General features: G+C 49.8%; 1 protein-coding gene across 4 annotated transcripts in view; it reads left to right on the top strand.

Moving 5' to 3' along the window:
- Positions 1–5,791: 5,791 nt before the first annotated feature.
- Bel (ATP-dependent RNA helicase bel) overlaps positions 5,792–24,775 on the top strand; it is a 29,445-nt gene continuing 10,461 nt past the window's right edge. The window contains exons 1-11 of one of the 4 annotated variants that reach the window (XM_077699291.1): positions 5,792–5,947; positions 7,408–7,453; positions 10,055–10,099; positions 11,428–11,589; positions 13,246–13,342; positions 14,245–14,723; positions 15,713–15,792; positions 21,998–22,237; positions 22,311–22,832; positions 22,965–23,082; positions 23,176–23,350. In XM_077699291.1, the coding sequence (XP_077555417.1) occupies positions 5,903–5,947; positions 7,408–7,453; positions 10,055–10,099; positions 11,428–11,589; positions 13,246–13,342; positions 14,245–14,723; positions 15,713–15,792; positions 21,998–22,237; positions 22,311–22,832; positions 22,965–23,082; positions 23,176–23,350 (2,009 nt within the window). In that variant the 5' untranslated portion in view covers positions 5,792–5,902. The other 3 variants (XM_077699290.1, XM_077699293.1, XM_077699292.1) reach the window with 3 other exon arrangements.

The raw sequence follows: 24,775 nt of genomic DNA, 5'->3' as shown, positions 1-24,775 counted from the left end.
AACACCGCAAGGCGATCGAGTAACAATGATCCAAAAGCGAGCGAATGGCGGATGTTGCGCTAAAGAACATCACACAATTTTTTTACAGTATCTATTTATTTCTTTCAATCGCTTTGAGTGACATAGTTGGGTTCTCTGCTTCATTGCAATCTTTGTTGCGTTATCACCGCGGTTTATTACCTTCCCGGCTGCCACCGCCTCCACGCCATCGTCTGCTGCTATGCTACAAGTTTGGCGTGATCACATGAAAAGGCGGCCGCGACCATCGCTTGTATGACACATAAGAGCAGCGAAGCGCTTCTCCTGATAACCGCGGAGCGTACCGATATCGCCGATTAACTCATTAATCAACTCAACTTCAATCAGCGCTGAAATGGCCAAAAGAATCACTTTTCTTTGTTATTTTTCTCTTGAGTTCGATCATGTGACCCGGCAGCTTACTAGGAGGAGTGCGGACAAATGCCATGCATTTGGTTCTCTTTGTCATGCAGAGGCTTGCACTGCCCTCTTATGTTACGGTTACGCAAATTTTTTTTTTTGTTTTATTGCCAAACATAAAAGCAAAATACTGCATCTTATTTGTATGCTCCATGATTGCTGACTTGGAAGCAGTTTAAAGTATAATTTGTTTCGGTAGGAAACATGCTTTAAACAGCGCGCATGCGAAACTGCGCCTGCTGCAAATTGCCGCAAATTTTGCGGGGCAATTTTTCGCCCTCTTTTGCTTGTATTTTGCGACAAAAACAGCCGCCATTTTCAAGCTGTTACGTAGCATTACGTCACTTTTACGCAGGCTGAAGTTGCCAATGCATGACGTAATCGTTCCCGCAAACTGTTTAAATACGTCACGCCTTCTCAGCCAATCACAGAGGGGGTGTGTATTACAAGCAGTATTGTTGTTGAATAGCAAAGACAGGCTTACGTTGTCATGTCCGCTGCATTTAGTCTGGTTTTTCATTGCCGGCCAAGAATTATGCGCCTTTAGTAACGAAAAATAAGGCAAACTTTAGAACTGGTGTCCGTAAACGATATGAAACGTCAAAATGACGACAGCACACATAACCGCTTTGTCAACCGGAAGCACGTGACCAAAATTGAAAGCCAATCAAAAAAGACTTCTGGCAAATTACCAGAATTGCCGGCAATTTGTGCAGTCGAGAATAGGGCCCCTGGGATAGCTAATTTCACCGAACGCCATTTCACCGAACGGTGTTTAATCTAACGGCGTTACTCGTCGTCGTTGGTTAGCTGCTATCAAGGGAAGGCCAGGCATGAACGATGAGGACGCTGACAAAAAAGCCGCCCGCATCTTCCCACGGGGAGAACTCGAGTAAATGCGTCGCATCTACTCGAGTCAAGCAAAGCGTCACGTCAAGCGAAAGCCAAGCAAAGACGCCCTTGACTGAATTCCGAACGCGCGCTCCGCCGCTTATATACGTTGAGGGGACTGCGTAAGCCGGTCCCAGTCGACGACGTTGGCGTACTTGTAAAGCGGCGTGGACTCTAGGTGTTTGAGCCAAGCGCGGATGTTGCTTCGCCGGAGAACGGCACACCGGTTATATGCGCAGCGCGCCCGAAGGATAGGAAACCGCGGAAGAGAGAGTACTGCACATGCGCCGGCCCCAGCGCGTCTGCCGCGGCTATGACGCAACGTGCCGCGGCTATGACGCAACACAATCCAACACAATCCACTTTAATCCAATTCAATCCAATTCAAGCCAATCCAATGCCCCTCGCGAGAGAGTGTTCGAATCCAATCCAATGCCCCTCGCGAGAGAGTGTTCGCTATCGCCTCGACTCGACGCGCATGCGCAGTGAGCGTGCGGACTACGGACGTCAACGCGGGTGACATCGTGAGTTACTGAAATGCTCTGCATTAAAAAAAGAAAAATTGCACTCAGCACTCTCACCGGCACTGCACAGGAAAGTCATGGCCGTCATGGCGTCCCAGTCAGAAGTGCTGATTTATTGTATCTCTAAGTTTATTGCATAGAGTTAATAGTTTATTGTGAGTGCGATGTTTACCGCGCCGAAGCTACGCTTGGGTTATGAGGCGCGCCGCAGTGGGTCTCTGACGATCGCCTAAAACTCGACACCGACAGAAGTGCGCCGGCAGGTGCACGATGCCGTAAGACAATCTAAAGAGATAGTAAATGGTTATTTTACTCCATAATTTCGAAACAAAAATACGCGGCGTACTTCTTAAAATGGCTTTTTAGGCAAGAAAAAAGTACGCGGAGGGGAGGGTGAAATATTGTTTCGGCATCCCGTTAACCAGTCGAGATAAGTGCAGATAAGCGACGTCGCCGTGCAAAACTAGAGCGATTTCTGTATTCAGTCACCATTGGCTCTTGAGATCGCTATTTCACCAATTTCTCGCTAATAATAGTCGTCACTTATTGGTTCGCAGCGACCGAAGGCTCAACGCGCGGTATAAATGGCAGGGTTCACATGCTATTCCCAAACGTTCCAATGTGCACCGTGGGATACGTCAAACCCGATATTTCCAAACTTTTTCACGACGCGTTCGACTCGTCTGCCGTGCGAAACAAACATGACCAGGCGTTTGATGACGAAGCGATAAGAAATAAACGATCGTTGCCGTTCATACCACAAGCTAGGTCCAGCACTGTGGAGGCTGGCTACATTGTCGTCAACAATGCGCCCACTGAGGGCGCCTAACCCGCCGTGAAGGGGGTCCTGAAAGGACATTCCCTTCTCCCCTCTCGGCAAGGCTTCGGCGCCTTTTGGCGCTTCCTTCGCGGTGAGTTAGGTGCCCTGAGGGGGTGGGCTGTTGACAACAATGTAGCCTCCACAGTGCTGGACCTAGCTTGTGGAATGAACTATAGGTCGAGTAATCTTTGCTTCGGGTGCAAGCACTTCTATAGAACCGATCCTGGCTGTTGTAAGGAGACTATTTTATAATTACCAACGTTCTTTTCTGCCACGTAATGAAATTAGCTAGCGGCGGGATGCACCCGGTCATGCGGGTATGGGGCCTGCTGTCAAAAGAAAAAGCTCAGCTTTTCTGGTCTTGTCACGATTATGCAAGTCATGGTTCCAAAACAAACAAACAAACAAGACTTGCTGCAGTGGTCCGGAGCACGGGGCTCAATAGTCATTTTGCGGAACACATGTGACGTCGGGTAAGGCTAATTCCTCGCTCGTCTTGTTTATTTTTTTATAACTTGTTACTGACACATTACTATTAGATTTTTGGTGCTTGTGTAGGGGGCAGTAAATGATTTTTTTTCTAGTATAATTGTATTTGTTATACCGATTGTATAACGCGAGAAGGCGCTTGCAAATGCATCGCGAGTGCCGGGAAAAATGTGCGATTGCTCTTCTGTAACCAAACAAATGATAGCCTTATTCGTTTTTTTATGGTGTTTAAAATCGATAAGAGGATGGTCTCGAATTAAAGATTCAGTTGGAAAAGCTTCAAATTTCCTGCTGGAAGAAGTGGCCGGACTCTATAAAAATAAAGAAAACGCCGCAAATTCCAAAAGAGAACGCACTCCGGTTTTTGAACCCAGGAAACTAAAAAAAGCGAAAGGCTGGTGTGTAGCAGAAAAATGGTGATAAAGCAAAAGATGTCCTTAAGCATCAATGATGATGATGATGATGCCCTCAAAGGTTTTCGAACGTACCCACAAGGGGGATTGGCCAGGGCTAGCTCTCTTATTGAAATTCGTAAAGACCTCAAAATACTAATTTATTTACGGAAAAACAAGGCATTAAAAATCATCTTAATTATAATCACCATCGTTGTCGTCGTTATCAGCGGCTGACTTTAGTACCCAACATCCAAAGCACTTCCGAAGCCGGGGCTCTCCCGAGGCTCTCCCTATACAATCGAACTCGAATAACAGGCCTTGTTTCTCGTATGCAAACATTGATGACATCGGCATTTCAGGAAGGCTTAAAAGCCCTGAGCGCACCGGCCCACCCATTAGATAAAACAATAAATATTTTTTTCGCAACAACCGCAGCACACAAGTCAGGCGGATCACGTACACGGAGGCAACACGGGCAACGAAGGACTCATGACGGAGGCCCTCGTCTCCCGCCTCTCGGATTCACCGTTCCCTCACTTCAGATACGAGTAGTAACAGGAAGCTAAAAGAGTGACACAGAGACAGTAGTACCTTTAATGCGGAAAAGGAAGAGCCGTGGTTCAAGTATGCGGATGGGTGACCAGGAAATGGGGATGCGGATAAATCAGGGAAGCCAGTCTGGGATTCTTCGGAGGGAGTTCTTCATGCGCACAGTGATTAACTATTGTTTCAGTCGTAGAAGTCGTATACCGACTGATACAGTGTAGAGCCAGCATACACAGCACTCGTGCTAGGCTGCTTTTAAGTGAAGAAATGGATATTTTATGAGATACTGTTGGTGGGGGCATAGGTGGGAATGATTTTTTAATTATTTTTGTTAGTGCGCCAGGTGGACTTGGTAAAAGCGAAATCAGAACAATTTAATGTGAGATGGTGGAAAGTTGCGTGCAACTCCTCTGCAAATGGCTTGTGGGTGTAGGTTGTGTTGGTGGTAAGTAAAGGTCGAGGAATATGAATTCCTCACGGGAGCATCCGGTACCTAGAACAACTTCAAGAGCGGCTCAAATACTCCTCGAAAAAAAAAAAAAAAAAAGAAGAAGAAGAAGGAACGCGCCCCCGGATCAGGAGCAGCGGACGCGCGAACTGACCAGCTCGTGGCCTGAAGTTCAAGAAAATTTGATCTCACGGGCCCGAGACGCCGCGAAAGCTCGCGGCTTTTACGTTTACCCCCATTTACGTTTTTTTTTCTCGTTTATTTATACTCTGCTCCAGTAAACGTTTCACTTGCTCACTCACGTGGCTGCGCCATAATTCGCATGATATTGCGCTACGTTGGACGCACCAAACGCAACGCAGGAATCTGCAAGTGCCGCCGTACCAGCTGTTTTGCCCATGGTGTCACAGGGGACCATCAAATATCGAGTATACAGAGTACTGGAAAACATTGGTACTGGAAAATATACTGGAAAATATTAGTAGCAAGCAGGAGCCCTAGTGGGCTGGTGGAAGGATCGTGCTAATTGAAGAGTTGCTGCTCACGATGTGGGCACACATTGTGGGAGGACCTAAAAGTAAAAACACAAATATTTTTCGTTTCCAACTCTTTTTCCCAAAGCACCATTTCTATGAAATAAATTTGTTCATAAATTGAATCCTTGGAACAGCTATCGACTGGATTAATGAAAACAATATCCAAAATTGCGTATCAGACTTTCTTTCTTTTTATGGAGACGTCTTATTTCTTCTATATTGCTGCGACTGAAACAGCGCCCACCAGAAAGAAAGACTGCTTGCTTGGTTATGCCAATGCGAAGGCAAGTACACTTTACCTTTTTATTGATTTTTTAACTAACCAAGCCTTGGCTAAAACCGCCTCTACATAGTTCTTGAAAAGACTTTCTGATGAGCCACGCGCAAAAGTGCGCCGCATATAACAAACCAAATCTACGCGGGCCATGGAGGATAGCGGGCACTTTGAGTGGCAAAGAAAACGAACAAAGCATCGACCGAAAGCGACTGCAGCGCCAAAGCGCGCTGGAATACTCTTTACTCACGTAAAGCAATAATAATTTTGTTTCAAGCACTAAGTATAAACTAAAACTTTATTTTATAACAGGCGTGTTGTTATAATCAGTTTGTATACTATTTACAATTACTCGTGTTAAAGGTGTCGGCGGCTAGCGCCACGCATTGTCGGTACTTTTCCAAGACGGATATGGCCAAGACAACTGCGAGTGGAGGACATGACGTCACTGCGGCCTCTGCTTTGTTGCAAGAGGAACTGATTATTACTGTGGTTTGAGTCGCACGTATTATTCGTGAACTATCCATTTGTTTTGTGTAATATGATTAATGAATCCAACCAAAATGGGAAGGGTCTAGAGCAGCAGGTAAATTTCAGTCAATTTGGCCTTTTGTACTGAGCAGGTTTTTTTTTATTTCGGCTTAAAACAAACTGCAGGATTCCAAGTTAGGGTTAGCGCGTAGCACGGTGGTACTGTCAAGAAGATGGCGCATTGGGATAAAAGCTTACCGTTGTGGAATCCTTCCATGCCTCTGGATTTTGCATCGTGTTGGGTCCTCTGCAACAATGTAATAACCTTTCTCTTTCACGAGTGACACCCACTGTTTGTGATCAGAGCCCATTCTCTTTGGATGAGGACGACAGCAAACTAGTCTTAGCGAGAAGCCCGGCCTGTGCCCTCGATTCACCTTTGTCCGCACTCGTCGGGAAGTCGCCCACGGCCGACTAACCAGCCGCTCGCCGCCCTCGACTGACCGCCCGAACCCCCGGTGGCTGCCCAAGCGATCGGTAACGTTGACACGGCTCGGTTTCTCCCTGCGGGCGCCTCCGTGACTCACCGTGAGCCCTCGCCTAGCGACGCCGGCTGCTCGCCGGTTTCAGGCCTAGCCCCGTTTCATTCAGAGCTCTCAAGCGTCGCCTCGTGCGCCTCGCTATCCCGGCTGGTGGTTTGTCACGGCTAACCCTGTCCTTAAGGAGAGCCATTGGACCGCACACCGGGTGCGCGTGTGTTTTAGCCGTATTTACCCCCGTTTAGCTCGCGTTCAAGGTCTCGGGCTGAAATTTCGAGCCGCCAAGACCCAGGTAGTCGCCGCCTGCCATCAAATTGCGAGCCGCGGGGTGGGGGAAAGGTGTCGGTTAGCCGCTGTTTAACCCCGCTTGAAAATCTAGTTCCCGTGCCTAGCTTAGCCGCCGCCGAATACCTGCAGTTTGCTTGCCTTATTGTTCGTTTTTCCCGTAGCGCCTAGACTTGGATCGCGTGGCAGCTCGCGAGTTGCTTCTCGCCCGAGCCTTTGCGACCAGTGCCTTGATTAGTTTGCTCTTGGTTCCTCTGTAAAACGTTGCCTTGTTCTGAATTTTTCTTTTTTGAGGCCCAAGAACGGCAGGCGCCTTCCGTGCCTGCCGGCATCTTGCCAAAGTTGCATGGCCTCTCGTTTATCATTTGGTTTCGTTTTTTGTTTTGTTTTGTTTTGTTTCTGACTCTTTTTTTCTGTTGCAGTGTACCTGAAACCTTTAAAAAGCGTTGTTGTCTACGAAATCGAGTGCCCGACTAAACTGCAGCCAAATGTGCAATAGCCGCCATATTGACTTGTGCTGTCACTTCCTTATATGGACGGGACTCTAAATTCTTGTTGCTTAAAGATAAGATCCCCTCCTTAGTTCTGTTGTATTATTTATTGTCGCTGGAGGTTTCAGTTTGCATGCCGTTTATGGTCACCGTTTCTTTGCGGTACTATGCACCCTTTAAAAATTGACCTCTCATTTCTGTTCACTGTGCATGCAGCGAATTTTGGCGTCTCGTCGTTTCTCTTTTTTTTCTCCGTTTAGTTTGCTGGTCTAGACTTGAACGCCGCTCCTCAAGGAAACAAGGCCGGTGAGTCGCTTTCTCTTTACACTTTCCACACAGACGTAGTCTGTGGACCTAGCACAGCTACTTATTGTTGACCCTTCCACTGTGCCTTTCTCTCATTATTTGCCATAGCTGAGTGTGAGAGCGACCAGCGTATGTGAATGCATTTGCTGTGTCCCTTATAGCCTGGTGGAAACCCACATATGTTGTGGTCTGCTCACCTGGGGAATAGGCCTTATTCAATTTACCAAAGCTGTGTGGCAAAGTATAGGCACTGGCACGGCTAGTTAGTGTACATAGTATCATAGGTTTTCATACTCGTACATAGCTTGCACTGGCGTCACTATAATTCATATCACAAGCTAGCTGCAGCACTGTGAAGGCTACATTGTTTTCAATAGTGCGCCCACTGAGGGCGCCTAATCCGCCGTGAAGGGGTTCCTGAAAGGACACTCCCTTCTCCCCTCTTGGCAAGTGGCACCGCACGGCCCCGGCGCCTTTTGTCGCTTCCTTCGCGGTGAGTTAGGCGCCCTGAGGGGGACAACAATGTAGCCTCCACAGTGCTGCAGCTAGCTTGTGATATGAACTATAGGTGCCATGTTGGGGAACAGCGGGCACGGTGAGAGGCCGTGAACTTATCTGGGGCTCTTACCTCTAGCAGCACTAGGAAAGCTGAGAGCAGTGCATCGGAAAGTGTGGTGGGGACGTCATGTGCAATGCTAGAGGGAAATCTGTCCCAGGAATCGCGTGCCATAGTGAGAGCCACCATAGACGCTACAACCATTCCTCTCTTAGCTGGCATGGCTTGCAACATGCCTTCTTGAAGTTGACATGTCTAGATGCTAGCGCTAGATTTCCATCTAGTATATTGTTAGTATGATGCTGTCTGGTACTGTCAAAATTTAAATTCTAATTAAGAGCGGCCTTAAATGGTTGCATTAATCAAGCATGTTGAACTGGGGCCACTCTTGTCTCCTGTTCTGTTGGCATGCTCTAGGGGGCCACCACTAGGTTGGTTGATGCAACTCCTGTAGTGCAGGCTGGCCGTTCAATGTTTACAGGTAGTGTAGTGTAAGTAACAGTGCATTGTACACATTCATAGGTGGGGCGAGTGGGGGAGGGTGGGCGGTTGCTACCTATGCCGCCGCATTGTCTGAGTAGAACAGATCATCTCGGCTGGAATACTAGCTTTGCCGTAAATGGTTTCTTTTTTCTCAAAGCCTTGCACTCGGCTACCAGTGTAGTGGGGCCAAAGTACTCTCATTATGCGCTTCAACCGTAAAATATTGAAAATGGTAATACCTAGCAGTGGTCTTGAAGCCTCTGTGCAAAGAGAGCAAATTTCCTCCGGTGGTGATCTGCTGAGCTGGTTTATTCAGTCCTTTCTTATCGATTGCAGCTTGAAAGAAGCCATTGAGATTTCTGGGGGTGCAGCATGCATTCATATCAGAAGAATGCACATTCCTTAATGTGAAGCTTTTCTATACCTCGCCAAATGTATGTCGGGCAGCATGGAAGGTGTTTTCAGGGGATTGGGTCAGGCTGGGTGAACTGAGGGCGTTCATTCCAGAGGTGTCCACTTATTCATTACTGGCATCCCCTGTTTAGGTGCTTTGGTGGCCCCCTTGAAGCTCTAACAAGCGGTTGAACCATCCCCACCATTCCATGAACCAGTTTCTATCTGCCGTGTCAGCTTGGGATGTATGTATGAGCTCAGAATTTGTGTACGGCTGCAGAAACGGTTCCTTAAGAGGGCATATAACAAGTGCTGCGGAGGGGCATTGGTAAACGTTCGAAACTGAAACGCATGGTAGTTTGCTGTGCGGGAGAAGTTCGTTAAATTAGTGCATTTATCCAGCCAATTTTTCAGACAAAGTGCAAGAAACAGTGGATCATCAGCGTAGCGAATTCGTTACATCAAAGCTAACCGTTCTGACCCCTTCGCAATATAGAGGTCACGCACACGTGGGTTTCAATGGGGCTGGCAATGGGGAATTGAAAAATTTAGTTGAATCCAGGAATTCGTTACATAGAGGTTCATTTAAGGGTGGGGGTTTTCTTGCTTTGGGATTCTGAGTCTAGTAAGGTATGTAATACATACAACATAGTACAGTACAAAAATAAGACTTCATGTACTGAACACTTCGTGTAACTGCTGATTCACTGAAAGGGCTGGATATGTCGCATTGCAATATGCCCTTATCTTTACTCTTTCTGGTCAAGGACGGTTACCCGTATTGCATCTGCTAGCATTGTTTGTGGTCATAATAGTGCCTTCAGGTGTTATCTATTGCAGTAAACCTTGTTACAACAAAGCTGGAAGGGGCGCTGGATTTAGTTGTCATGCCCATTGCCTACAAACTGCGGAGTAATAAAAAGTGAAGTTAAGCCTACTTTGCTATATCCAGTTGCGCTCCGTTGTGACTAGATTTAACTGTGTAGGCATTCCTCTGTGGGTTTCCTCCTACTCATTGGATTTCGGGCAACGAAATCTTTTGCAGTGTGCGGTGTTTTTGAAGGCGCTCACCTAGGTGGTGCACAACAGGCCTCATTTTACACCAAATGTATGTGCAGTGAAAAAAAGCGTCTACCTGGGGCCTCCCCTTTGTTTCTCTGTCGTTGCAGAAAATGCAGACCTTGCTGGTGAGGCGTTCCAGCATGTAAATGAAGGTGCGGTTTCTCACTGAGCTTCCTATTCTTGGCCCGAATTGGATGTGTGAACAATGTTTTGCCGCACCCTAAAACTGCAAAATTGGGATTACCTATTCCACTTCCACGTTGTGCGCTGTTTTTCGGTAGGAGTGGAACGAGAGGTCACTCGGATGTGCTAAAATCAGATGCTGCTTTCCCAAAAGTCTGAGAATGAGCACGAGAAACGTCTCGTCGATCCTGTCAGACTTCTGATGGAGGGCCATCGTGGGTAGACGTCTAAAAGATGTTTGTCTCAAGAGGCCACACCACGTAGCCATGGGCGTTCAGCTAAGCATTAGTTTGACTGAAAGCTGTCACTCGAAGCAAAACTGCAAAAGGCGCAATATTTTACGTTTGGGAATTTTTTGAGACCAACTGGGGAATCGGCAGCGAATCTCTCTGTGACCTGTAGTTAAAGGGGTACTGACACCAGTTTTTGGTGTTAATATTGTTATGCAGTTCGCTTCCTTTACTAAACCGAATACCTTGGCTGAAATATGAGCGGCCTGCGACGTGTGGAACATGCTCCACTTTGATCTAATTCATCGCGCCGACAGAACAGCGCGCGGAGCGCTGCGCAGCAAGTGAACGTCAGCGTGACATCATTCTGTGAGAGGGAAAAGGAGTGATGCAACCGTCTGCCGACAGCACTCGTCAGAAACTCGGGACATCATATGACACGCACGGCTCGGCGAGTGGCGATTGGGCACCGGCGTGTTCACGAAGCGATGCATGTAGCCAGAGCTACAGGCATAACTGCTGCCCAGAAAGGCACTCTTGCCGAAAATAAAGCTCCACACGCGGGAAAGGAGCTGATCATAAAGCCCAGAATCGCAGCAGAAGCCGCCGTCGGGTCTTTTATTGCAAGCTGTCATCAAATTTCTGCCGCAGTGCTAGGCCTAGCGCCTTCGGGTAGCTCATCCGCTCAGCTCTGGTGGCGGCGCGGTCGAAACAACGCCTCCTCCAGCCTTTGCGGTGTTTTGACGTCCACACAATACAGTGAGCTGAGGCCGTGATTGTCACGCGCCCTTCTGGCTGGAAGCGTGTGAAACCAAAATGGATGATTTTCAGGCTGTTTAATGTAATCATCGCACGCTCAATATTTAAAGTTCTGTTTCGGGTTTGTACGGCCGTTAAGCATTATGAAATCAATGAAAAAGCAACAAAATTTTGGTGTCAGTACTTCCTTTATCGTGGTCACCTTAATTTGTAAAGCATTTATTGAGTGGGGGCAGATAGGGGTGAGGATGTGGTTACGAGACCGGACGACTGACGGGTGGTTGCCCCTTCCCTCCCTTGGCCGACAGGTGGTGCGAGTCGCTACGTTCCCCCGCACCTGCGCAACAACCGGTCGGTGCTTCCTGGACCTCCCCCTGCCCAGGGTAACGCCCAGTGGAGCCAGAAGCCGCCTTACGCTGAGCCGCAGGGCGGTGACGACTGGGGCTCTCGGGACGGCTCCCGCGGTGGCGGTGAGTCGGGGCACAAGTTTGTCTGGGTTTGCTTCGCGGCATTTCAGTTGTTGCCGTCGGAGCACCTTGGGTACAGAAACGTTTAGAAAGCTGCACTTCTGGGAGACAGGACAGGTCTTTCAAAGCCTGTTTTAGTGTTGACTCTAGAGCATTAGTTAGTTGTTGTGGAGCGTGCAAGAAACGTTTAGAGAGCTGGCACTTCTGGGAGACAGGTCTTTCAAAGCCTATTTTAGTGTTGACTCTAGAGCGTTAGTTATTGTGGAGCATGCACCTGATGCTGATAAGTTTGAAGATGATTGTCTTAAAGGCATTGTGTATACTAACGGAGTATCGCCATAATTTGTTATCACGGCAGTTGGGGGAGCAGGCAAAGTTCACAGCTTTTGGAAAATTCAATAACAGAACAGTCCGTGAACAAGTTGTCCTAAACTTTGCCTGTTCTTGAGTTCTAATAAAGTGTACATTGTGGACTTGGTGGGCCTCAGGCACGCCAAACCCACTCCCCAATATATAAGCACGTGTCCTTGAAAATAACATCAGTAAGCTGTCGAGTCTGATAACTTTTGGGGGCTCTGCCATTGTCTTATTTTGAGCTTTATAATGCGTGGGATTTTTTCCTTTTTATTTCTCTAGAAAGAAAATGCCCCTTCTTTGTTCTAAGTGAATGCAACATTGATCATTCGTGTTGGCCGTTGTCTACAATGTACTGGAATACGACAGTATAGGACCTGCATCAGCCCTTTGTCAGTAGAGTGTGACAGTACGGTTTATATCCTCCGGAAAGAAAGCATACCTCTCTAATCTCTAGTGTCTTGCCGTGGCGTTGCAGAGAACAGGAGGGCTCTGTTAGCACTGCCCCATTCTCTTAGCATGTGGCAAGGCAGTGCTTTTTTCCAAGAGCTGAGATGCTACGTCACACTCGCGAGTCGTCATAAGGCCATTCGAGAAAGACTGAATCTTGGGAACAGGCCTGCTGCTGCTTGACTTTCCCACCAGGCTTAGCAGCAACCTGTTGAGTAGCGCAAAGCACAGAAATGGTCATTGCGATTTACAGATTTCAGCTCTAGACTTTCGTACTGCGCAGATAGGTTTTGCGGGAAAGGTAACTCCTCCCGCGTCAGTGAGCACTTAAGGCATCCTCTGGGTGATGTTCCCATTTTTGAAGCCAAATTTATACTCTGCTAAAAGTGAGGCATCCGTCTAAGAAATGAAGGTAGCTCCCTCAAGTAATAGGGCCTGAGGTAGCTCTTATAGAGGCAAGCTAGGATGGGACAAATGATGATTGAGCTAGCATAGCAGAACTGCTGTCACAGCTCCCCGGCACTGTTCATCATTTCAATGCCTTATCTTGATCTCTCATGTCCGCCACGCCATTGTTGTGTTGCACATATGGTAGCCTGTTGGCTGCCCCCTATCGGGGCAAGCTAATTTTAGGTCAGAATAGGCGTTTCAAGGCCACGTTCAAACTTCTGAGTAATCTGGAAACCGTAACTCTTCTGACAAGAGCTTGTGGGAGAAACCAAGCCCTGCACCTTCTTTGCTGAAGAGGCAGAAGCAGGATCGGGGGGGAGGTTAAGGGGGAGTGTGGGTGTAGATGGTGGGGCAGCAGTAGCAGGGAAGGGTTGTAGTTAAGTTTTCTGTCCTGCTTCGCTACAGATCGGGGAGGTGGCCGTGCTGACTTCTCAAATTTCGGTGGCCGCAACAAGAGGAACGATGGGCCGCCCATGCGCAACAATGCTTTCCCTCCACGCCAGTGAGTCCCCCTTTTTATTAGCGTTTCCCTCCTTGTTGCCGAACAGGATTGTGCGTGCTTGCTTTTTGCGTTGCAGCATGGCATTTCTCGATGCTGGCCAGGTCAAAGCAGGTCATGGCCCATGGCTTGTTGCATCTGCTTTTTCCGGGGAAAATGTTTTAGGGTTGTGTTTAAATTCCATGGCTTAGCTGGTGGCGTACAATAAACGTGTTGTGTGAGCACAATGTTAGTGATTGCAATGCATCGTGATGATCTTATTGCAAGCTTTTTTTTTTTTATCCTTTTGGCTTAGTCGTCAAGAAACAACTTTGCTGCTCACTTCATTGTATCTTCTCAGTTTTGGACTTGCCCTTTTAGTGTGAAGATAGGCCTCTGCTTTAGACAAAGACCCTCACAGTTGTTGAATATTCTGGTACTGCATGCTGCCGATGTCATTTTTACGCTGTCTTAATGGCTTGCTGGTTGCCTCCGGGGACCTACAGGATCTAATTTGGTTGAAAAAGCTGAAAAGACATTTCCAAATCAGTTGCATTTGCCTAACCTGAAGGGCCCTCCTATCTGCAGAAATGCATAGCTCTTAAGAATCAACCGACCACAAGGTTGGTGCTAGACAGGGCATTGTTCCGTTGTCAGCTGACTGAGAAATTGCTGTTCACTCATTATAAAGCTGCAAGTTCATTCTACAAATTTGTTTGTTCACCATTGCCGTGGCGCTCTTTGCCTTTGCTGACCTTGTGCCATTAAACCCAAAATCATCATCATACAAATTTCTTTGTGGTTCAGTCCCACATGCTTGGTGGCTTTGAATGTGTAAACAAACTAAACAGCGTAAAAACTTCGTTGCAACCTTGCGTGGCTGGCGAGAGCAATGCCTGACGCCGCTGTCTCCTTTCCACTTGCAGGGGCGGAGGGTCGAACTGGCGCAACCCGGAAGAGATTGCACGCGACGGAGGCGGCGGCGGCGGAGGAGGAGGTGGCGGCGGCGGCAGCGGCGGCGGCGGCGGCTGGGGCCGTGATGAGCGTGGCGGTGGCAGTGGCGGCGGCGGAGGTGGCGGCAACTGGGACCGCCGCAATGGGGGGCGGCGCAACAACGACTACGACGAAGACTGGACCCGACCGCTACCTAGGGACGAACGGGTAGAGCGGGAACTGTTCTCTCAGGGCCACACAGGCATCAACTTTGAGAAGTACGAGGACATCCCGGTGGAGGCGACGGGCGAGGACGCACCCAAGCACATCAACTCCTTCGACGAGTGCTCCATGACCGAGTTGATCCGCATGAACATTGAGCTGGCCCACTACACCTCGCCCACGCCCGTGCAGAAGCACGCCATCCCCATCATCCTGGCCAAGCGTGACCTCATGGCCTGCGCCCAGACTGGTGAGCCACATAACAGGGCTCGGGACCAGGTTGAGGGGAACAAGGGGTCCTTGTGATGGCGGGGTCACCCGAAGCACAACACAAGCTGTGGTGGCATCTTCAGGGAACAACAACAAAATTGATTAGAGAGAGGCATGAAAAATTTATTTGTGGAGAAATCTTCCCCAAAACTCCAGAAAGGAAAAAGAAATGTCCCCACAAAATACCCGTTCCATGCCATTTACTGCGTAGTAGCGCTGCGCAGTTATGTCGCGTTTATTTGGATAGCGAATACTGTAGCGTTTATCAAGCCTTCTTTTTACCTGCACGGAAAGAGACTAATGCGGAAAGAAGTGCAGCCAAAGAAAAACGTACAATACGGCACAACTACAAAACTGATCACTTTTGTCGGAAGCTTTTACTTTGCCTGTTAGGTTATGCGCTCCGATGCTGCACAAGTTGGCTTTTAGTTTTTATGGTAAAATGATCACTGGTGTCTTGTGTGAATGCAGTCAAAATTAACTTGCAGTCGGGCAAATGCTGTCAATTTCGGTCCCAATTTCACTGATTGTAGTGGTTTCACCACTGCTGCCCAGTAATTGTGAGTTCCATGGAGAACACTTTAAAGCTATCTGGTTTGGACAAGCTGTTGATATAATTCCAGGATTTTTTTTTCTAAACTTTTCAGAAGTAGAACACAACATTTAGCACGTCAGTTACTTGTACTTATAGTGTTGTATGGTACGGTTGGCTGTTTTCTTGAAGACCGGTGTAGAGCAGCATTTGAGTTTGTCCAGTCTACATCTGTGCATTTATCTCTCAGCTAACGATGAGGAAAGAATAAATGACAACCCTACTAGCTGGTGAGGTTGGGGGCTATGTGATTTCTTTCTTGCTTGTGGCAGTTTTTGCTGTAGGTTGTGTAGGTTTTTCTATTTTTTTCTTTTGTAATGTGGCTTTTGTTTTTTATGGTGGTATGCTGCCAAGTGTGTTCACTCCTACTTGTGCAGGCTCCGGCAAGACTGCGGCTTTCCTGGTGCCTATTTTAAACCAGGTGTTTGAAGAGGGGCCCCCCAAGAATGTGCCTGCGGTAAGCTGCCGACTCGTCCCTCCTGTTCTAGTGTCCTTTGCGTTTGTAGTTTGTTTTCCAGATGATAGAGACACAATAAGCAGAATGAGAAAGTACAGTGGAACCCTGATAATAGCATTTTCAAGGGACCAGGCGAAAGCGCCGTATGGTCAGGGCACGGGTAAATGCCGCCCCAGTAGGCTGTCTCGTGGACGGGGGGGGGGGGGGGGGGGGGGGGGGGGGGATGCTTAGAACTTATTTAAATTGCTATATTTAGCACGTTCTCGTGTAATTTGTGAACCCCTAACGCGCGCCAGGTGAGATGAGATGGGAAGGCCGACGTGGCTGATCACATTGAGGGGAAAAAGTGAGTGTGTGAAACTGATAAGGCCGTACCTAGTTGCAACGAAAGGGGAAGCAAAACAGACGGTAGTGTAAATGCCGATTGGAGAAAAGGTGAGAAAGGAAGGAGCGAAGTGACAATTGCCCTGAGGTATCGCCTATGTGTTCGCGTTTGTCAGTTAAATAGGAGCTTCAAATTGGCGGTCCGCCGGCCACCTGGAGTTCTTGCAGTTGGTGCGTTGCCGCTCTGCTGCCACGTGGGGCCATCGAATGTTAAGCTCCCGCCTGCTAGTGCCCGCCTGCTTGCTTGAGCCTGTTCAGCAAGTGGTTGGGCCTGGCACAGACTGTTTGCCTTTGCACATCAAGCAACGTCAAGTGGGGATTCAGAAATACCGTATTTACTCGCATAATCCTCGCACTTTTTTTTTTCGGAAAAGTCAATGTGAAGTTAGGGGTGCGAGAATTATGCGGGGGGAACAAAATTCGGTGCACAGTGTTGCCAATTTGCCTTCTGCCAATCCCGCTAAATGTAGCGGTCGTTTTTTGTATATGTAAGCTCAGTGTTGCCAACAGCAGCTATTTCTTTTTATCTTATCGTAAACAGTCTCCCGTTGATCAGCAATCATGAAATTGCCGCCAGGCACGCCGAAGTGCCTGCCGGCGGCGCGGTTGCTGTGTTTGATCGCATACTCTATCGCTTTAAAGCGGCAGTGTAGCTGGCGTTCTTCCCCATGGCGAAACGGCACCAAGCACAAAACAAACAGATCGGCACCAAGCATAAAACAAAGCGATCAAAAAGTTCTCATAATGGCAGCGAGCTATCCACCACTGATGCGAGTGACTCACTGACTGCTGCTGCTCAACGACGGGACCACGACGGCGACACGACGACACGACAGCGGGCTGCGCGAACGCCGTCTAGTTGCGCGCACGCGAAACCGGCTCAAGGACAGTGTGAGTAGCGTGTTAGAGCGCCTGTTAGGGTGTAGCCATGCAGGTTGTTAGGGCGCCTGGATGGCCTTGAATACACAGCGCTCTCCGCCGAACGGAGAGGCGGCGGGGGAGGGCGCGTGTTGGAGAGCGCATGCACCATGCGGGTTTCGCGAGCAGGCAACTTTCGCCGCTGCAAAGTTGGTGGTGCGAGGATTATGCGAGGAACCAAAAAATCCAAGTTTTGCTGGCTCACATTAGGGGTGCGAGGATTACGCGAGTAAATACGGTACAGATCGGGGCGAGGCAGTGAAACGCCGTAAAAGGTGGTAAAAACACTGGTTTATCCCTACCAGCATTTGTCGTATAAAGTGGACCATGTGCACCCCAGCATTGTGTAATTGGGGTTATTTAGCATTGTTTTATGGTGAGTTTGCCTGGACCGCGGTGATTTATTGTAAGAAGTGGGTTGTTGTAATGCTGGTGAACACATAATCCGGCTTGCACTGTATTTGTAGCTGCGCCAGTGGTGCTTTGTTGCTCAGTGCGGGTCTCTACTGTCGTACTTGCTCCCCCCACAGCGAGTAGGTGAGTGTTTGAATGGGTGGTTGTCAGTAATTAAATTTATTTTGATTGTAGTCAAATATTCATCCCTGGCTGTACACCTATAGGCACACGACTTGGCACGTCGTGCGACGTCTCAAAACGATGAGACGGCTGTTGCTTTGAGACGGCAGGGCCAATCGGCCTCGGACCGAATTCTCTCGTTGTGCAATGGCATCGCAAAACCGGATAGCGAATCATGGCAAGCGTGGGCTGACGTAGCATCACTAAATAAAGGCTTTTAAAGTATCTGCACTCCTTTCTCTCATTGTTAAGGGGTATTCACAAAATGGAAAAATTCCGCCGTGCGGCTCCTAGGACTGCGTGCCACATCACCCCTACGTCGCGTTTTCTCTCCGGCGCACCGCTCTGATCGGAAGTCGGAGCTACTCGCGAGCTACAAACGATCCGACGCTTGGCGGGGGAGGCGGCGGGATTTCGTCTGATTTCATTGACTCAAATTCTATGGCGGTTACAGGCACTCTATTTTTATTGGTTTTTCATACACTGGACACAAAAATGCGCCGTGCACACGACAGGTGCACTGCGGGAGCCGGGTATACCACCAGCCTGGTCGCTGGCCAAACGGCGGCCGCGAGGTGGCGCAGGCCCGCGCAGGTAACCCGAACGATAGCTTATCGTTCCCCAAAGTGCAAACAAAGCTGCACCTGCGATGTGATGGCAAATTGCATTAAAAGTGGTCATTTGCACCGCTTGCAAGGACGGCAATCAAATATTCGCAGCAGTGTTAAGCCTAACATCTGTATGTGGGCCTGTGGGCGGACCCGCCGGCTGCTCCCAGTGCGAGTCTCCCCACCGACTGCCTTGCGTGTCGCACACCATTCTGTAAGCGCGACAGCGCCTGCATCGCGTCCACAGCCAACTTTTGGTGGCTGACAAGCTCAGTACGTAGTGGCTTTCGCAGAATTGCCACTGTCGCAGGATCGACGGTGCTACGGCAGCTCTGCTTTAGAGATGGGCGACTGCAAACATTGATATCTGTCCGATAGTCGCATCCTCTGTGCGAGCGAAGGAGCTGGCCAAGCGGAAGCCCTCTCGAAGAGGTCACGATCTCCCTCGGATTTCTCCGCTGAAAAGCTCCGTCGTGTGAATAGCGCTTTATGTGCCGCCAGGATTTTCATTGGTCGGTCGGCACCACGTGATATTTGTTTACATGTGGGAGCAGCCATTTTGTTTTTAGGCATCTCTTCTCTCTGTCTCTCTCCTGCGCGGGCGCTAGAGCGGCCGGTTGCACTCTGCCCGTCATAGAGTTTCATACTAATATCAGTGATGTGATAGCTGCGCCAATTGCGCCTAACTGTGCCGAGTGGTCAATCTTGCTACATCCTGCTACGAGGACTGATTTCAAGCAATCTGCGCCAATCTTGCGCCGAAGCTTTGTTTCGCCGGGCTTCCTCGATGTGGCGTGCTTTTTACGCCACGAGCGATGAAGAGGAGGGAATCTTGGAGTGTTTTCTGCTCGCGAAAATGCGCTGCGCACGCCACGCTGCGCGTGGCGCGCCGGCGGCAGCTTCGGCCGCGAAGTGGTGTGGGGATCTCGAGCGACTGTGTCCAACAGCTCCCTAAAATGCTGCTCATGGCACAAACAAAGTTGCTTGAGCGGTGAAGGAGGTTATAATGGGGGCGAAAATGGTACTATATAAACCATCGTCCGCGCCGCTAGTGAAAGCGCCCATGCGATATCTGCCGGAGTGGTAAGCCTAAACATATCTGTCTGAGCCAGCTGGCTGTCTCGAGCTCTTTGAAACTTCCACCATGAGGCGCGCGCCTCCCCATTGGGGGAAGTCTGCAAGCTTCTATATGGGTGTGAAAATATCGCGCTCGCAACGCCGACGCGCACAAATCGCGAATAAAAACGCGCCATGCGGTTCACGCTTTACTGTTTGCTTTGCAATAAAGCTTGGCGAGTTAGCACAGGACCTGGATAATTGGAGATTAATGGGAGAGGCCTTAGCCCTGCAGTGGGCGTAGATAGGCTGCTGGTGGTGGTGGTGATGATGATGAAAGCTTGTCGGGAGTTCACGTGACTAACTCCGAGGGGTCGAGATGGAAAGGGCATTGCAAGGGTAGCTAGCAGAAAAGGGACGAAAGTTCAAGATAGCCTAATTTGGGACCGGCTGTAAGCCGGTTCATTGAACAGTTTTGAGCTTCGAAGAAAGTGATCTTGTCTGACTCAACATGTCGTTCAGGGGGAACGCTACAGGAGCGCTTCAGGAAAACATTCTATGATAAATCTTTCTTTGCAAAGCTGCTCTTCGGGAAGAATGTGGTCGACGTTTTCACTGATTTTTTTGTCTTCGTTTCAAATAAGTTAGCCGTTGGTCCACCTACTCAATGATCATCATAGGTGACCCTCTTTCACAAGCTGGGTGGTCGCTTCATGAAGACAGTCTTACCGCTCAAAAAGCCAGAGAGTCGCCGTTGTTGCAAACCTGTCCCCTGCAAATTGGAAAGTGAGTGTAGAAGTTGGAGAGGACATGTAGCATGCGATTTCTTCTTGGGAACCCGGAGAGAAACAGACGTTTGGGCTGGGCGCTAGAAGCTTTTAGATAAAATGCACTCAGTACATTCTGTTGTGTGTCACTGTGTTCCGTTCATTGTGGTTTTTCGAAACTTTCTGCAGCCTACCGATTGGAATGCTACCCCGATGGTCATTTTTTAAATGAAACTTCAAGTTCTTTCATGATCTGTTAGCTCATGCAGTGAGTGCATGCACACACCCGCACGAACTCTTTCAGTGCTTGTTGAGGCATTTTATAGTCTCTGCTAAAAGACATCTTTGCAGCAGAAACTCGTCTGCACCGAAGGCATTTTACTTGTTTAAACATTTCTGTGTGCCCAGGATGCTGCTGTTGGGGCTCCTCTCAGTTGTTTTACTCCCCTTCTAGCAATATTTCTCAAATCTTAATGCTCGTTCTGGCTGCTCTAAAAGCAGATTTTGCTGCTCCAAACACTGCTCCAAAATGACTCGACCCAATCACATCACTGTAATATACACTAGAGGGAAATCTGGAACTGTCTAGGGGAGCCGCGCTTCAGCAAGCGTTCCGTCGTGTACCGGGCAGGCACGTTCCACTTGTCCTTGGCATGGCTCATGAACAGGCTGAAAAGGTGGCTCTGGCTGCGAAAACTGAGACTATTACTGTAGAAAGTTCATCAAAATTGCTTTGTTATTATAAAATTGAACCTCCAAAACGATTAATTTGTCAGTGATTATTTAGAAGCTCTATGCATGATGAACAAGACAAAATGGTGTCGTTTTTTCTTGATTTTGGCTTCGAGACAAAAAAAAAAGCCATATGGCTAGGTAAACCAAGTAGGCGAGGAATGTCGCTAGCGGCAATAGCGCCGCCCACAGCGGCCCGCGACTGCAGCGACAGATCTCCCTCTAGTATATATTAGTATGAAACTTTGCTGCCCGTCACGACCGGCGGCGGTTTCGTTGGGAGAGATAGCATCACTGCAAGCCAGAAACAAAATGGCCCCCAGATGCTTCCGGGTGCACGAAGTGGCGGTACTCTTAAACGTAGCTTATTTAGTGACGCTAGGCTGACGTAGTCGGAAACGAAGCATTTGTTTACATCCGGTATTTCAAACAGAGGCGAGCTGCTGCCTGGCTGGCAAACAAGATCCTGTGTGCTTCAGTTTTTGTCAGTGGCTTCAGCGTATGCATGTATGAATCAACGAACAGTGTGGCACTCATCAGTGTGGAGAAACGTGCTTGAATAGGATAAGCAATTTTCGTGTTATCAACCAGTAGTAAACACCGCAGAGGTAAGAGGCGGCAGAACTTCTGCGTCTGAAAAGAAGCGAAATTTGCGGGCTGGGATGCAAGTGTGCTTTTGAGCAAACCTGTGTGTTTCTTCCTGAAATGTGTTGACGAGAGTCTGCTTGAGTTGGTTATTTTCGGCTCCTCTAGCAACCTGCAATGATTTCGGCACTTGTCCTAGTAGAATGTGTTGTAGAGTGATTTCTACCTGTTTTGTGTCGCGCGAGTGTAACATATCTTTCTTTGAGTGCAAATGGTGGAAGCACCAAGGAAGTGGTACAGGTTGGGTAACAGCTCCGCTCGTCGCAAGCTTGAGTGTCACCTCACCGCGTGCCCTAGTCGCAAGTGGGAATGTGCCTTTACTGCGCCAGGCATGTACAGTATAAAACGGCCTCGACTTCCTTATTATTGTGCTTGTCGGAGGCGTTTTGACCTTGTACCACAGTTTAGTAGCAGCCGTGCAAAGCCAGTGACACCAGTGTTGACCTTCCTTGCTGGTGCCCCTTTACGGGGAGAGGCGGTTGAGTGATGGAAGTTTCCCTGTCGTGCACACGCATGCAGCCGCACCGCTACTCCAGCCGCCCCAAGCAATACCCGCTGGCCCTGATCCTGAGCCCCACTCGGGAGCTGGCCTGCCAGATCTATGAGGAGGCCTGCAAGTTTGCGTACCGGTCGCGCGTGCGCCCCTGCGTGGTGTACGGCGGAGCCGACCCCGTGCAGCAGATGAAGGACCTCGACCGGGGCTGCCACCTGCTGGTGGCCACGCCGGGCCGCCTGGTCGATATGATGGAGCGTGGCAAGGTGGGTGTCGCCCGTCTCCCTTGTTTGCGGCGGTGGGAGGTCTCGAGCGACTGTTCCTCTGCCTGCTCCGCAGGTGAGCCTGGAGCTGGTGCGGTACCTGGTTCTGGACGAGGCGGACCGCATGCTGGACATGGGTTTTGAGCCGCAGATCCGGCGCATCGTGCTCGAGGACAACATGCCCCCCGTGGGCCAGCGCCAGACGCTCATGTTCTCGGCCACCTTCCCCAAGAAGGTGCAGGAGCTGGCGCGCAAGTTCCTCGACAACTACATCTTCCTCGCCGTGGGGCGTGTGGGCAGCACCTCGGAGAACATCACCCAGAAGGTGGTGTGGGTGGAGGAGCACGACAAGCGCTCCTTCCTGCTGGACCTGCTCAATGCGGCGGGCCTGCGTGGAGGCGGGGGTTCGCACGGGTCCTCGGACTCCCTCACCCTGAGCTTTGTGGAGACCAAGAAGGGCGCCGACTCGCTCGAACACTTCCTGCTCAAGGAGGGCTACCCAGTGACCAGCATCCACGGGGACCGCACCCAGCGCGAGCGCGAGGAGGCCCTCTGGTCCTTCCGCACGGGGCGCACCCCGATCCTGGTGGCCACCGCCGTGAGTACACCACGCTCTTTCTAAATTTGTGTGGAATTGGGCTAAGGGCTTTCTTCTCTACCCCGTTTTCAATCTCGAGAACCTGCAGCAGTGTTTCACGCTTCACGAACATCGTGGCTGGTGTGTGTGCAGGTTGCTGCCAGAGGCCTGGACATTCCAAACGTAAAGCACGTGATCAACTTTGACCTGCCCAGTGACGTTGAGGAGTACGTCCACCGCATCGGCCGTACCGGTCGTGTGGGCAATCTGGGTGAGTGAGCGAGCAAGCAAGTGCCGTCGCTTATCAGGGAGCCGTTGAAGGGAGCCATAACGATGCCGTACTCTTTCCTTCCCTTTTTATTAGGCTTGGCGACGTCGTTCTTCAACGAGAAGAACCGCAACATGGCCCTGGACTTGGTGGAGCTGATAACAGAGACAAAGCAGGAGCTGCCGGACTGGCTGGCCTCCCTGGCCAAGGAAGTGCAGGCGGAGCAGCGCGCCACCAACAACCGCCGCTTCGGCTCCGGCGGAGGCCGCAGGTGGGTCGCGCACGTGCTTTTTGCAAGTGGCTGGGGATTGGGAATGCAGTTGAGGGGACCAGATAGCAAAAAGTGTTAGCTCGGAAATCAGATTGCGAAAAGTGGTGAAAAACTGGTTGTAGGTGATTGGGGGCGTTGTCAGGCTGGTATGTCAGGCTGGTATGTTCAGGAACAAGCTAAGAATGGCAATAGCTTATGTACAGTATCACTCCGCAAGCAAAATGGCACCTGCAGACATGCGAACTGCAAGCCTATGGCCCAAATTTTAAAACCTTCCTTACCTTACTAAGGTCGCCTTAGAACTCGCAAGGAGGCCTTAGTTCAATTTTGGAACGTTCCCTACTGAGGCTTCCTTACGAAACGCTCCCTTGATGTCTCCTTACTGCAAGGTCGCTCGCGGGCTACCTTGATGCGACCTTACCCCGCTCTTTCAACTGGACGCACACTTCTCCGCAGCACTTGGCACACGCCTCGTTAAGGCACGTTCCCACTAGGCCGACACGACGGCAACGACGACGCGACGCCGACGCCGACGAGTCGCCAAACCATCGGCCAACTGCCGAGTTGACCGACCGCGCTGTCATACTACGCCGACGGCGCCACAAACACGTCGGCCGATGGAAAGTCGCCGTAGTGTGACTGACTCGCCGACCGAAGACGCCAACAAAACGGGTCGTCCGACCGATCGCCGGACGCGTCGTCGGGAATCGACCGAGAAGCGAAAACTGCTCCCCGACAACATTCGTGCCGCAATGAATGCGGCTCTATTTTGATAGTTTCTGGAGTGTAATAAACTCAGTAACGTCCACGAAGCCCATACAACTCAACACTAGCGCTAATGCAATCCGTATTTTGGCGTTCGAGGCTTCGGCCGTGCTCTTCGGCGACGCCGCTACCCCGGAGCTGCAGCCTGCAAATGCGTGTGCGATCGGCTCGCCTGTAGAAAATGTAAGGTCAGTTTCGTGCAGAAGAAGAGTTACGTAGGGTAATTTGGGTAATAAGGCATCAACATCGGCCAAGGTTTTTCATGTGAAACGTAAAACCAAAGTACAGCAAGCACTATCCCCGCAGTGGGAAATCGCAGTCGCAGCCGGCAGCCGTGCACACACATTATTGCGAGCGCTTTCGCGAAGCAGCGGAGTTGATGGCGATAAGCTATTGTGGGGGCTTCGGGGAACGTTGCTGTGCAAGCGCTATTTAAGAAATTTCAGTTTACCAGCCAGGAATTGTGTAAACCAGCTAGTAAACACCGACGTATGACACGGAAGGATGGGCCTCCATCTATTACCCAGGTTATTTCGCCACAAAGCACTATTTGGGCAGTGGCGCAGTGCTCTCGCGCGTCGCGCCCGTGCGCTGAAGTTGGGGGTTCAATTCCCGGCGGGGTGAGTTTTTTTTTTTTTTTTTTTTTTTTTTTGCGCGTGT

The sequence above is a fragment of the Haemaphysalis longicornis genome, unplaced genomic scaffold, assembly GCF_048455015.1.
Source record: "Haemaphysalis longicornis isolate Haplotype H1 unplaced genomic scaffold, Haemaphysalis longicornis Haplotype H1 scaffold_2, whole genome shotgun sequence".
Classification (NCBI taxonomy): Eukaryota; Metazoa; Arthropoda; class Arachnida; order Ixodida; family Ixodidae; genus Haemaphysalis; species Haemaphysalis longicornis.
Note: the sequence above shows the minus strand (reverse complement) of the source record. Positions and strands in the feature narration are given on the sequence as shown.